The following is a 13550-nucleotide window of genomic DNA, read 5'->3' as shown; positions in this document are numbered from 1 at the left end:
CTCTTGACGTTCATCGCCGCCGTTCTTCGCCGTCCGGTCACCGCCGGCCACCATCCCGGGCTCGTTGGAAGCGCAACTCGACGGCGCACACATCGGCACCGGATTCCGGCCGGATTGGGCTGGAATCCGGCCGGAATTCCGGCCGAAACACAGCAGACGCGCTGGTGGCCGATTTCACCGGAATCCGGTCGGATTCCGACCGAATCGGGGCCGGACTCCGGCCGCGGTCGACGCGCCGGCGCCGGGCGCGTCGACCGCGGCCGGAGTCCGGCCCCGATTCGGCCGGAATCCGGCCGAATTCCGGCCGAAATCGGCCAACATTGTCTGTTGGCCGATTTCGGCCGGAATTAGGCCGGATTCCGGCCGAATCAGGGCCGGACTCCGGCACCCGCCGGACTGCCGGTGAGTTGCGGTTCCAATGGGTCCGGTCCGGCGGGAATCGGTGGTCAGACGGCGATGAACGGACGCCGGAAAGCGACAAACGTCCGAGGAGAAACACTGTGCAATCGCGAGAAATGGACGGCTGCGATCGGTGCGCGCACGATCGCGCATCGGGCGGTTGCGCAGGATATCAAATTCCTATATATATATATATATATATATATATATATATATATATATATATATATATATAATAGTGTTATTTTCTTTTGATATAATAACGATTCATATATAATAATTTTGAATAAATTAAAATAATTTTATTCTATATTGTAGTGTTGTTATTACAATAGAATTAAAATAATAATATTTTCAAAATAAAAATATATTAAAATACCTTTATAATTTGAAGAACATCCTTTTGTGGAAAATGATTATTAAAGTTCTAATTTTGATTTTTGCTCAATCAACCATGTAGTTACACTAATGTTTTTATTTAGTGCTTCGTGATAAAGGAAGAAACATAGATTTGACATAACTGATGGCTAATGCAGACTCTTGCTATGTTATCTAAAAATGAATTAGTGAAGCATTTGTTAAAAAATAGAATTTGTAACTAGAGTTTGATATTTAATGCATCTAATGCAATGTTGGTGATCATCATGCAATCAGATAGTTTGATTTATCTAAACATTCTATTTCATCCTCCCATCATTAGCATTGTCTAATCCATCCAATGGAATAATGACATGATAAATATATCTACATAACCACATTACTTTTTCGACAAATAAAGGTCTAGAGTAATTTTACAGGTTTTGAGATCCGGAGGCATTTTGCAAACTGATAATAAATTCTGAACAATGGAAAGGATTTACAAATTCTGAATTTTGTAGAAAGTGCAATTCAGATTCAACAGTTTGCTACTCCAAACAAGCATTTTCACAGAAATGGAAAGTGAATTCCAGTATCACATACTCTTATTTTGCTCTAAAAAAATTGATCAGCTAGCAAACTGTGGGAGAGAACACTAAGTTGACTAGTTAAGTTTGATCGGTTTGGTGGATAGAAACACAGACAGTCGACTCAGCAAATGAAGACTCCAACAAAAAAGTTTCACGCGAACACTATGAATAACTGCTGATTCACTAGACACATGGCAGCTGGAAGCCTGGAACATCCTCACATTGATAAGTTCTTTATTAAGAGGCAGCAGAAGCCACACCCCCTATAGTTTTCAAGTCAAAAATTTCAATCCAGTAGCCATCAGGATCTTTAATGAAGGCAATGCCTTTCATTTTTCCTGCACTCGGAGGGCAGAAAAGCACAAGAAGTTCATGCATAAACAATATAAATATGCACAAACAAATAAAACTATTATCAAACTATAATTTTTATGTGAAAATTGAGTTTCCAACTTACCATCATCAGGTCTCTTCACAAACTCTACCCCTAGAAGTTCAAATCGCTCGCATGCTTTGTATGTGTCATCAACAGTGATTCCAATATGGCCTGCAAGTTTTGAGCAAACATTTAAGTTAAACAGATCAAGCATATGTTGTAGACATATTTGTGGTCTGCAAATGAGAAGCGTATTCATCTTGCATTGTAATATTGCAGACAGCCAAAGGCATATATCATTTACAAAACCTTGATCAAACAACAATAGTACGCACCAAAGCCACGGGGTTCTGAATTTCCATTATGGTAGCCTTTAAATTCCGGATCACTTTCTGTTCCCCAGTTGCTATTGGTGGTGAACAAGGAAAACTTAGAAACATAATAAGCGTGCAATAAAGAGTATGCAAGTCAAACCATAGTTCTAAGGTACAATCATAGCAGATAACTATTGGAAGGTATTAAGAGTGTGCAAATCAAACCATAGTTGTAAGGTATAATCATTGCAAAGAACTATTGAAAGGTATTTTCTTACTGTGTAAGCTCAAGTGTAGCTTTCTGACCAAAAGTCCACACGGTTCTTTCAGTTGGATCAGATGGTGCTGATGCAGTATTCTGTGCAATGAGGATGAGCATATACTACTGTTGCAGTGATGGAAGAAACATGTGTGTGTTTCCAAAACTACAAGCAAAATACTCTACCTCATAACCAAGGAAGTACAAGCTGAACTTCATATCTGGAAAATCCAACCTCTTCAGCAAGCTGATTAGATATCAAAATGGTCAAGGAAAGTAAGAGTGGATGTAATAAATGGGGCAAGGACGATCAATTACAATAACAGAATAGAACGTTTAAAAATTTTATGAAGGAGACATGATGTTTCTCTCTACTAATACTGCTGTTTTCAATAGTCTTCCATTTCAAATGAGATACTAAATTAGGGTGTCAAAGCCCTCAACCGAAGGCTCATCATATCTGTCAAGACTTTTACACCAACTCATTGCCAAGATAAGTTCACAGTCGAAAGCAACAAAGAATGGATTGGCTTAAGAAGCCCAAGGTCAATTTTAATACAAGCACAACCTTGACTTGATAATCATTAATTATAACTTTCTAAGCATGTAAAAGCATCATTTCCCCCTTCCTACTAACCTAAGCTTCTGAATTAAGCGCAAGCTAATCAAACTTTGCATCGTATTAGAGACCGAAACCTGGCCTTATGATTAGAGATCACCAAATCGAAATGTAGACACAAATTCAAAATTCCTAGGCCAATGTCAATGATGATTGAAGACTTAACTAGCCTTAAATTTGAATTGTGAAGCCAAGTAGTTGCTCATTTCCAATGTGAGACTAAGATGGGATGTCATAAGTAGACACGGATGTTGTACTACAAATACCCATATTAAAGAAGGCAATGTACACAACCTCATCTTGGTTCTTCCAAAACAACTCTATCTACAATCTTACAAAATTCCTAATATTTCTTATTTTATTCTTGATGATACATGTGGGCAAAAAATGAAATTGATCTAAGTTGCATAACATCAATTGTTTGGGGGCATGAATTTAATATACACTCCATTACCTAGTAATAGGTTGGCCAGTCATGTATACCAATTATCCCAAAGAACCATGCTATTATTGTCGAAAAGGAAATATGCTAATGTTAATTTAGCCATTAGAAAGACAATTCTTGTAGCTTTTTATTTACAATTTTGTAGCCATGCAGGAATTATGCACAAGGTTTCATATTGGTATGCTTTTGATACTTTTAAATGAATTATTAATGATAACATGATGATTAATTTTTAGTACAAGTTATAGTTTTTAATTAACTACTTGATTGTAATTGGTTACTTGATAATTAATTAGATTGCCAAATGCATATCTATTCTTGTGATTATAAATGTCTCAGTTCATAAAGTTAAAAATGTTTACAACTAAGTTTTTTATCTTTAGACTCCTGTAAATTGTATCATTCAAATGATTTCCATCTATAATTTAATATAGAATTTTTTCGTAAATAAATCTTTAATGTGATCTAGTCAGTGCACACCTATTGCAATTATTATATATCTTTTGATATTCCAACAAAATAAATTTAAAATAGTGAAAGAAAAAAATAATGAATTATTTTCTCAACTTAAATTAAATAAATTTTTACTTAGTCAAAATGTTGTGTCAAACCTTAGCAGCTCCCCAATGCCCAAATCAAAACCAAGAGAAGATGCAAAGGAGAAGTCTGACACTATCTTGTCAGCCCCTAGTTTTTCATCTCTTGCTCACATGATCTCATTAGGTCTCTCCCCCAATGCCACAGGAGTTAGAATACAAAAAGTTACATTATCCTACTTAATTTTTTGGGTTTTGGGTGCCGAGTGAAAATCAGTTTATCATTGGGTGGAAACCATTAAGTAGATACGATGATTAGATCCAAGTGAGTTAAAAGTAGACTATATTTGGACTTTTTTTGATCAATTTAGCACAAAACCAGTTAAATCTTATTTAATTGGGTTAGTGGAATTTATAGGAGGTTAGGAATTAAATTAATTTCCATGTCTCTCTATCCCAATTCCTCCCCCTCCTCCTTTCTCAGGCTACCCTGTCGCTAACTGTAGCTCGCCACCACCAAACCCACATCCTCTTCTCCCCTCTCCTCTAGTAGCTCATCTCTCTCCTAGTATCTCTCTTCCTCTTGTCTCTCTATTTCCGCAGCACACAACCACAACCACTCGACTCCAGTGCAGTCTAATCGTGGCAGTATCATCACTTGTGTCTATCCACAGGCCGAATGGTAAATTCTGCTAGTGCTGATCCGCACGGCTCAGCACTTCAATCCTTGGTTATGCATGTAGGATGATGATTCAGTCTATAATGTCAACAATTCTCTATTAAGATCAAGCGCACAGCTTAATCTAAATAAACAGAGGTGACTACAGACTAAAAAATAGTGTATACGAGATCAGCAAAATAAGCTAAAATTTTGGAAATTAGTGCGAACTTACGACATTCCCAACACGCGAGAGTAGAAGTCAAGACTAACTTTGGGATCTTTAATTCTGAACATCTGCGATCAAAATCGCAAGTTTTCACGCATGCATAAAGAGGAACTTAAAAATGATTGGGCAAAAAAATCGACTGAATATCCTGAGTTAGACGAGTGGAAACTAAGCAGAAGGATGAGGTGGGCGACGAACTTACAGTCTGCTGCAAGAAGTATCCCTTGGTGGCGTCGTCGAGCTCCGTGTGGAGGCCGGGGTTGTTGGAGGGGGATTCCTTGGGATCGGACGAGGACGCGGCCATCGATGATGAACAAAATGGGCGGAATCGATCAAATCGCTGTCGACACAGTAAACAAAACGCATCAGACGACGAAATCGGCTAAAATTTACCAAAAGGGTTAGCGAAGTAGACCTGAATCGGGAGAGAGAAGGATTTGGGAGCGGTGGGCGATCTCCAGGAAGAACGGAGCAAGGAGGAGAAGCGGTGGGAGATGAGGGAAACGGCGGCCATAGTTATAGGGATGAGGCGAGATGACCCAGTGATGTAATATTGTAGTAATAATAATAATAATAATAATAATAATAATAATAATAATAATTAATAATAATGATGATGACGACCTGTGGAAACGTTGCCGCGACGCCTGTGGCTGTAGATAGATATTTTTCTTCGGAAGAATAAATCATCAGAGATATATACCTTGTCCAACAGTATGTCCCGAAATCCTTCAGGCCTTAAACATATACTATTGAAGTTTACCTTTGCAGTCTGCAAATATGTTCAAACTGCCAAATAAGAATCAAACGGCCAGAAAATCAATGAAATATGTTCATGCAAGAGGCAAGTACAAGACATAATCAACACTGCCCAACCTAAAGAACATGTTGTGTTATGACAATGGTGTTTCTAATTGAGGATGTAACTCTTCGGAATATTTCTGATGAGGTTGCTTAATTTGTTATCGAATTCTGGATAGTGGTCGCCAATTGAAGCTTAGTTTTAAGAGACTTCATAATTAATTTGTGTGGAGACTTGAGAAACCTAAATTTTGGGTTGGATGGGGCAGGTCAAGTGGGATTTATACCATTCTGAGAATATACTTATTACGTGGACCGGAATTCAATAACATACACTGATCAAAACTCAATCAAACCTACCCATTGATCAGGACTAAGTAAAGGGCGAACAACAGTAACATTTGTAAAACGTGTAAACATGTACAATGCATTGGGATCCCAACAATTTTAATTATTATATATAATTTTTACCACCAAATTATAAATTCAGAAGGAATAAAAAAAGACTTCACTAAGAATAGAATTAAAAAAAATACCTCCGTCATTAAGATTAACAGGTGAATAAATTTGGCATAAAGTGTTTAGCTTTCTATCTGTAATCGAAGAGTCACATAGTACAATATATGAATATGGAAGTACGCATAAATGGATCAAACACAGTATATTTTGACATTTACCATATTAGAAAAGACATTTGATTCATCATAATCTAGAGATAATGTATATTGAGAAAAATATTTTTTATAATCTGATAAATACAGTTATATATATCATTGAAAAAAATAAAAGACAATCTGAATGTAAGAAAAGATATGCAACTCCTTTGTAAACGGTCCACTCTTTATGTTGATGAAAGTAATAGGAGATCGAAGTTAAAGACAGTTTATACATTGAATAAGGATTAGAGACGGATTTGTTTGTGAATGATTGAAAACATTGAGATTACTTGATGGTTATGTCTCATCTTGGGAGATGTATTGATATGAAAGAATATAAATTAATTGGTTTGAAAAGTCATGATTGTCATATATTCATGGAAAGACTAATTCCTATTGCTTTTAAGGAACTCTTATCAAATTTTATAAAGGGTGTCATTACAGAGTTAAGTATTTTCTTTCATTATATTTGCTCGACGGTGTTAAGACATTCACACATGGAGATGTTAGAAAGACATTCCAATCATTTTGTATAATTCAAAAAGGATATTTACATCATTATTTTTTGATTTCATAGAATATTTTTTGATTCACTTGTCATATGAGGTTAAAGTTGAAGGTACTATCCAATTTCGATGGATGTATCTATTTGAAAGATAAAATTTTCATCTTCTATACTTCGTTATCAGTGCAAATAGAATGACTAATTTGAATATATACTATTTTCTAATATATTTTATTTTATTACAATTATATTCCTATATCATTTGAAGAAAAAAGTAAAAAAATAATGCACATGTTAAAGATTCTATTGTTAATGCATATATTGTTAAGGAAGTAACAACTTTTACATCATATTATTTTGAGCCTCATGTTTAGTACAAAAGGCAAAGAGCATGAAGAAATGACGACGATCCTGTTGATCACAATTTAAAGTCGTTCTTAATTTTTAACTAACTTGGTCGACCAAGTGGATCATATATGCGTAGATATTTAACTGTCAAGAATGACGGGCAATCCATACATATATTTTACTGAACTGCCCAGAAGTAACGTCATATTTTGAGTAATTATAAATTTATTATTTATGTATTCCTTATATCACAATTTGTTTGTGTGATAATTTATTTTTTATGGTAGGATTTTCCAAAACTTATATTTTGAACTTTCGACACATGAGTTTGATCGTTTTTGCATGAAGAATTTGCACCACAATTTAAAATATATATAAGTAGCCTATAAATTATTTTTACACATATCTTGACTTTTAAACATATTTTTTTATTTGACTTTGGGTTCAAGATAATCAAGCTTATGTTGAGCAAGAATTATAAATCCATCTGTCATGGGATCCAAAATCAATGGTACAAGCTTGGTCATCATATTTCATAAACAAATATAATTTTTATATTCAAAAATATGGAATGGGAAAAACTATAATGAATAGTGGGGTTTGTGTTCAATCATCTAATGATGGAGGTGCAAGAAATGATTTTTATAGTTTGTTAAATAAAATTATAGAAGTAGAGTACCATAGACCAAAATTATAAGTTGTTTCATTTATGTGTTGCTAGTTTAACCCTGTCAGAGGGATGAAGGTGTATCCACAGTTTAATTTGATTGAAATAAATCATAAGAATTGTGTAAGAAATATGAACCATTTGTGTTAGCATAACAAGCGATTCAAGTATTTTACGCTTTATATATCCTAGTTTCAAAAGTGACAAAATTGATTGGTGGGTTGTTTGTAAAATGAAAGCATGGAAAAATAATTATGGAACGTTGGGAAGACATAGCATATCAACAAGAGGAGGTTATGAACATTTCAGACTGAGGAATATAATATGCCAATGTTATGAGATCCTAACGATTTAGTGATAGACATGGATGTAAGTGAAATTCATAAGGATGACGATGAGGAATCTAATTTTGAGACTGATGATGATAATAATGATGATGATGATGACAATAATGACTTTGGTTTTTGATGCAAGTTAGTTTTGTTATCTTAATATAACAAAAATATGATATTTTTTCTTCGTTTATGTTAATGTTTTTCTTATGTGAGTAAATTTAGTTTTATTTTATAAATTTACAAATCTCGTAATTCAATTAGTTGTCTGTTTGTTGTCTCATTCTTAAATTTATATATTTTATCTATTAATACACTGTCTTTTTTTCTATAGGTCATTAGAGATTACAAGTGACATATTGGTGTCTTGCTTCACACATTTAAATAAAGTAAGTTTTTTCATGTTCTTCATTATGCATCCGATGCACATGCAATTTGTATTTACTTTATCCTAACAATTATGGTTGATAGTTAATTTCAACGTAGCAGCCATGGAAGAAATACTGATGGAAGATCACCAACATAGTCTAATTCAGTACCTTCACAATCTTATTCCCTTGCTGGCAATGTACCTTCCCCCCCCCCCCCCCCCCCCCCTTTCAGTTACAAGACCAATGTGACACCTAGCTGTTATGAGGGAAGATAGTCGAGAGTTGATAGCCTCTTGTGGAGATTTGTAAATACTAAACATTAAAATTTTACATGTATTGTTTTATTTATTACCCATGTTTTTATTTTTTTTCAACTCTTATTTATTTAACATGTTTGTTAGTAACTTTATGATAGATTTACAAATTCCGTACATGTATTCATGAGCCTAATAGAATAGTGAATAATCATTGGCAAGGGAATTCGATAACTTATACAAATACTCTAGATTAAACAAAAGAGCTATGATGGAACAAGTTAAGGTAAGCTATCCAATTCAATTTATATATGAAATTAAAGTGAATATAATCAATTGTTTTTCCATTATAATAGATATTCACTTGGGACAATATTAAAGAGTTAGAAATAAGGAGGGGTTTTAAGAAAAAAATGTGTTGTTCACATTCGACGCGTACTAAATCATGCGAAGATCAAGAAAAAAAATAAACTGTATCACTGAAGAGAATTGGGACAAGATTCAAAATTTTTGAAAATCTAAGGAGAGTAGAGGAAGGAGTCAACAAAATAAAATAAATCAAACTTATAATTCTAGAGAATCGTCTCTTACATATGTGGGAGGCTCGATCAATATCGGTGAACATAGACAAAGATTGGTAATTTTTTTTCAAACACTAATTTTTTAAAATCTAATTTAGACTATTTAATTATTTTGAACAGTATTTTTTTAGGCCAAGGAGATGAAGACTGAGCCATTATTCATAGATACTTTCATGCACACATTTCAAAAAAAAACGTGGAGCAGAGAGAGAGCTAGAGTAATTAAAATTTGAAATTTCAAAACTTTTAATTATTTAATGGATACTATCAATGTTAATATGAATGTTCATAATTAGTTATAACAATAGTTTCATGATCTTATATATCTAATCAAGATTATATATATATATATATATATATATATATATATATATATATATATATATATATATATATATTTGTTAATGTAAATTTATTTTAATTTTTTTGATAAAAATACAGGATAGATATGATGAGCTAGCACAGAGAAATTTAGATACTAGTGATGATAATGACAGATATGAGTCATCTGTTGGTAATAATATGAGTTTATGGCTCGAGATGAGTGATAGATTGAAAGGGAAAAATTATTTGAACTGATTTCTTTGGGTAGAAATTGTAGAGCTGTTGGTACATCTTCCCACTACTAGTAGTAAGGGCAAAAATAAATTCATTGAATGAAAAATTTTGTAATTTGAAGGAGTTACTAGTGTAAAGGGATAATGATACTTGAAGAGGTCTGTTCGGTATAGAGGCAAAGGGATCAAGAAATGATGTAAAGGGATAAGAAAATTAGTGATTTGCGCCAACAACAAAACTTCATCATGCAACATCTTTAGTTAGCCTCAACTCCAAGTCACATTCCTCCCAATGATGATGATGGTGATAATGATGATGATGATGAGTGGTGTATGAATGTTATTTGACATGTTAGAGTTTTTGAACATTTGTTATTTATTAAGTTTGTATTTTTTTACTTCAAATTTATTTTTTTTATTGGTGTTAAGTTGTTTCAAACAGAGTTGCCAAGGAAGGTGGTAAAAAATAAAAATCCATGTCGGAAAAGAAGAGCGTTTACATTAGTTTTGTGTTAGTTTATTACTCTCAGTATTTTCATCTTAACTATTTTATTTTTGGATTGTTTGTTTTCTGATGCAGGAAAAGAAGAGGAAGAAAATCAAGAAAAAGAAGAGGAAGTATATGATTGGCCGTTTGTTACATTTTCTAGTTTGACTTTAACAATGTTATGGGATTGTCTAGTTATGAAATTGTTTGTTTGACTTGAACATGTTTTAAAATTTGTCTGTGTATGATGTATCAGATCTTGTATGGGATCGTTAGTTTGCCATGTATATGATGTATATGAGATCTTTGATTTGTCATTTTGTTATGGGATTTTTTATTTGGGTATGAATTTTTGTTGTGTATGAATGTATATGATATATCAGATTTACAGGTTTGAAGTATCAAATTTAAAAATTTGTTGTGTTAGAAAAATGTAAGTCTGTGACGAATTTTGCAACAATTTTTTTTGTTGCAAAATAGGTTTGTGATGAATTTTATAATAAATTTTTTTGTTGCAAAATTATCACGAATTTGCAACAAAGATCATTTTCATCGTAAATTTATAATAAACGTATTTTGTTGCAAATTAGGGCGAAAATTATTTTCATCGTAGATTTGCAATGAATTTTATAATAAATTTTTATTTGTTACACATTTTACTATGAAATTTTATTTTTTTATCGTAAATTTTTATGATGATATATTTGTGATGAAAATATTTTTATTGTAAATTCATCATAAAAAATTTTGCGATGAATTTTTTTATAAAATTCATCTCAAAATAATAATATTTTTTATAGTATATTGTGTGTATTAAACTAACATAAATAATTTTTTTATCAAATTAAATATTAAATTTACTCATAAATATTTAATTTATTTACAGCTCTATTAGTAATCTTAGAGAAGTTAAATGACTACCCTCCTGCGTTGTAATCAACTACAGTTTTTCGATTTACCTCTTCACAGATGGTCGTGGGATCGAATTGCGTGTCGAGACCTCCTAAGGTGATAGATTCTATCTTTTGTAGAATAGAAGAGAAGTTAAATGATTGCATTCCTCATATTGGATTGGTGAATTTTGATGATGTATAATTAATTTGTTCTCCTCCCCATGTCCTTTTTTGTTTTGTTGTTATTTATCATTCATAATATCTTCTCATCTCCCATTATTATGTTTCTTTCTTGTTCAACCACTCACCTGTTGACAAAATTGTTCACCAAACAAAGTCAGAGGCAAACTGAAGTGCTTTTGTAGAGTAGGGTTTGAAAGTTCTAACGCGGAATTGTGGGGCAAAAGAACATCGTGGCAAAATAGATAGATTTCCCACAAAGTCATTCACACTATTCTCCACTTTAAACTCTCACATGGCTTCAAGATCTTCGCAGCCAAATCAGTAGTCACCCACGTCTCGTCACTTCTCTCTCTCTTTCTTTCTGAGCTGGTCGCCTTCCTCATTCATCCTCCGATCCACTTCCTCTCCTCTCCATTGCCATGAAGGAATCCATCAATCTCTCTCTCTCCTAAACTCCTCCAACCCTCCATGCTTCTCCAATGGTTGCACCTCCTTTGCTTCCCGGTTCAATCCAATCCCCGCCGCCGCCGCGGCCACCGCAATCCCCGTCGACCTCCTTCGCCAGCTTCCCCATACTCGTCATCACCGTTCTCGGCATGCTCACCACCTCCGTCATCCTCGTCAGCTACTACCTATTCGTCGTCAGGTGCCGCCTCAGCTGGCGCCGCCACTCCAGCCTCTTCGCCTACCGCCGCCATCGCCATCGCAACCTCCTGCACATTCCCCCCGTCATCAACGCCCTCTCCACCGAGTTCCGCGGCCTCGACACATCCGCCATCCGCTCCATCCCCGTCGTCACCTTCTCCGCCGCCGGGGGAAAAAAGGCGTCTTTCCGCGAGTGCGCCATCTGTCTGAGCGAATTCCTCGACGAGGAGAGGCTCAAGCTGCTCCCCGGCTGCGGCCACCCCTTCCACATCGACTGCATAGACACCTGGCTCCAGTTCAACGCCAACTGCCCACTTTGCAGGTCCGACGTGGTGAGTTCCATCGCCGGCTCGCCGACGGAGCACATTGTTGTCCTCGAACCCCGCCGGGAGCAGCAAGGCGGAAGCTCTAATAATCTCCCAGTCGAACCGAGCAGCGAAGTAACAGGGGAAACTTCGTCGACGAATCCTTCCCCGAGAAGGAAATGGAGGAAGGGGCAGAAGGTGGGGAGCATGGGGGACGAGTTCGTCGTCAGCGACCGGTGCCGGTGCGAGCAGCCGATGCGGAGGTCATTCTCCATGGACTCGTGCAACGACAGGCAGCTGTACCTTTCCATCCAAGAGATCTTGAGGCAGAGCCGGCGTGACTCCGATCAGGCAAGTGGCACTGGTGAAGCCAGCAGTAGCGCCGTCGGTAGTGGGGACGGTGGCGGGAGTGGGAGGGTCCGGCGGTCGCTCTTCTCGTTCGGTCGGAGCTCTAGGAGGTCGGTGAATCCGATGGAAGAGATCGATGTGTGACGTGATCAGCTCGATAGATCTGGACAACAAAATCAAGGTATGAATGATCGATCGTAGATGGACTTTGAAATTTGCAGTATATAAAATTCATTGATCGATGTGATCATTTCACTGAAGCATTATTGGAGGGATGATGACTGACTGACTGGCAGTATCATAGGGCTCTCATTGGGTCTCTTCACTTAAGAGTCAACTTATTGAAATTCGTTACACACTTACACTGGATGAGACTGGGAGAGCCATGTGGAGCTTCCAATAATGTGGCACCAAACTGGACCCAATTAATTCATAAATATGTTTCATTTGAATCGGATTCCTGGGTAATTTTTTTTATTTCTTAGTGAGCTTTGTAAGAGTGATCGATTCATAGGCAACGCCAGCAAAGGTAGAGGACATGTACGTGTCCTGTCCCATCTTCCACGGCTACAGTTTACGCCGCTTCGATTTGTATACCAAACGCCACTCATGGTCACGTGCTCATGTGCCTGTCTCACAAGGGGAACTCTACAGGAAGTCACGTGCGCCTGTCGATCTACTACGTTTACGCGTCCCATGTTCACGCATGACACACACTGCCCGAGGTTCCAAGGCGGAGGAATAAATTTTTAATTTAATTCAGAAAAAAAAATTGGTAATTACAGTTTGAGTCAAACCTGAACCCACGATTCAACCGAAAAATCAAACCTTTGAT

The 13550-nt window shown here is 36.0% G+C and overlaps 2 protein-coding genes across 2 annotated transcripts; one reads left to right on the top strand and one right to left on the bottom strand.

Moving 5' to 3' along the window:
* Positions 1–1183: 1183 nt before the first annotated feature.
* LOC141833404 (lactoylglutathione lyase) lies at positions 1184–5298 on the bottom strand. Its single transcript, XM_074720834.1, has 8 exons — positions 5198–5298; positions 4985–5122; positions 4789–4850; positions 2482–2542; positions 2315–2394; positions 2058–2128; positions 1804–1893; positions 1184–1684 (listed from the first exon to the last, which is right to left on the bottom strand). Exons 1-8 carry the CDS (start codon positions 5294–5296, stop codon positions 1584–1586), a joined length of 702 nt encoding a protein of 233 aa, XP_074576935.1. The 5' UTR covers positions 5297–5298; the 3' UTR covers positions 1184–1583.
* Positions 5299–11740: 6442 nt separating this feature from the next.
* Positions 11741–13129, top strand: LOC141834122 (RING-H2 finger protein ATL16-like). The gene is made up of 2 exons (XM_074721570.1): positions 11741–12896; positions 12977–13129. Exon 1 carries the CDS (start codon positions 11897–11899, stop codon positions 12857–12859), a length of 963 nt encoding a protein of 320 aa, XP_074577671.1. The 5' UTR covers positions 11741–11896; the 3' UTR covers positions 12860–12896; positions 12977–13129.
* Positions 13130–13550: the final 421 nt, after the last annotated feature.

This window comes from Curcuma longa, chromosome 8 (assembly GCF_044706935.1).
Source record: "Curcuma longa cultivar G26 ecotype Majalengka, Jawa Barat chromosome 8, ITB_CL_G26_1.1, whole genome shotgun sequence".
In the NCBI taxonomy this organism is placed as follows: domain Eukaryota; kingdom Viridiplantae; phylum Streptophyta; class Magnoliopsida; order Zingiberales; family Zingiberaceae; genus Curcuma; species Curcuma longa.
Note: the sequence above shows the minus strand (reverse complement) of the source record. Positions and strands in the feature narration are given on the sequence as shown.

Bases quoted from the DNA above. Each gene is read 5' to 3' on its own strand.
- LOC141833404 (XM_074720834.1), bottom strand. From the start codon at position 5,296: ATGGCCGCCGTTTCCCTCATCTCCCACCGCTTCTCCTCCTTGCTCCGT. The intron at 2,395-2,481 runs GTAGAGTATTTT...CTCATTGCACAG, and splicing joins TGTACTTCCTTGGTTATGAG to AATACTGCATCAGCACCATC. The intron at 2,129-2,314 runs GTAAGAAAATAC...CACCACCAATAG, and splicing joins GCTACACTTGAGCTTACACA to CAACTGGGGAACAGAAAGTG.
- LOC141834122 (XM_074721570.1), top strand. From the start codon at position 11,897: ATGGTTGCACCTCCTTTGCTTCCCGGTTCAATCCAATCCCCGCCGCCG.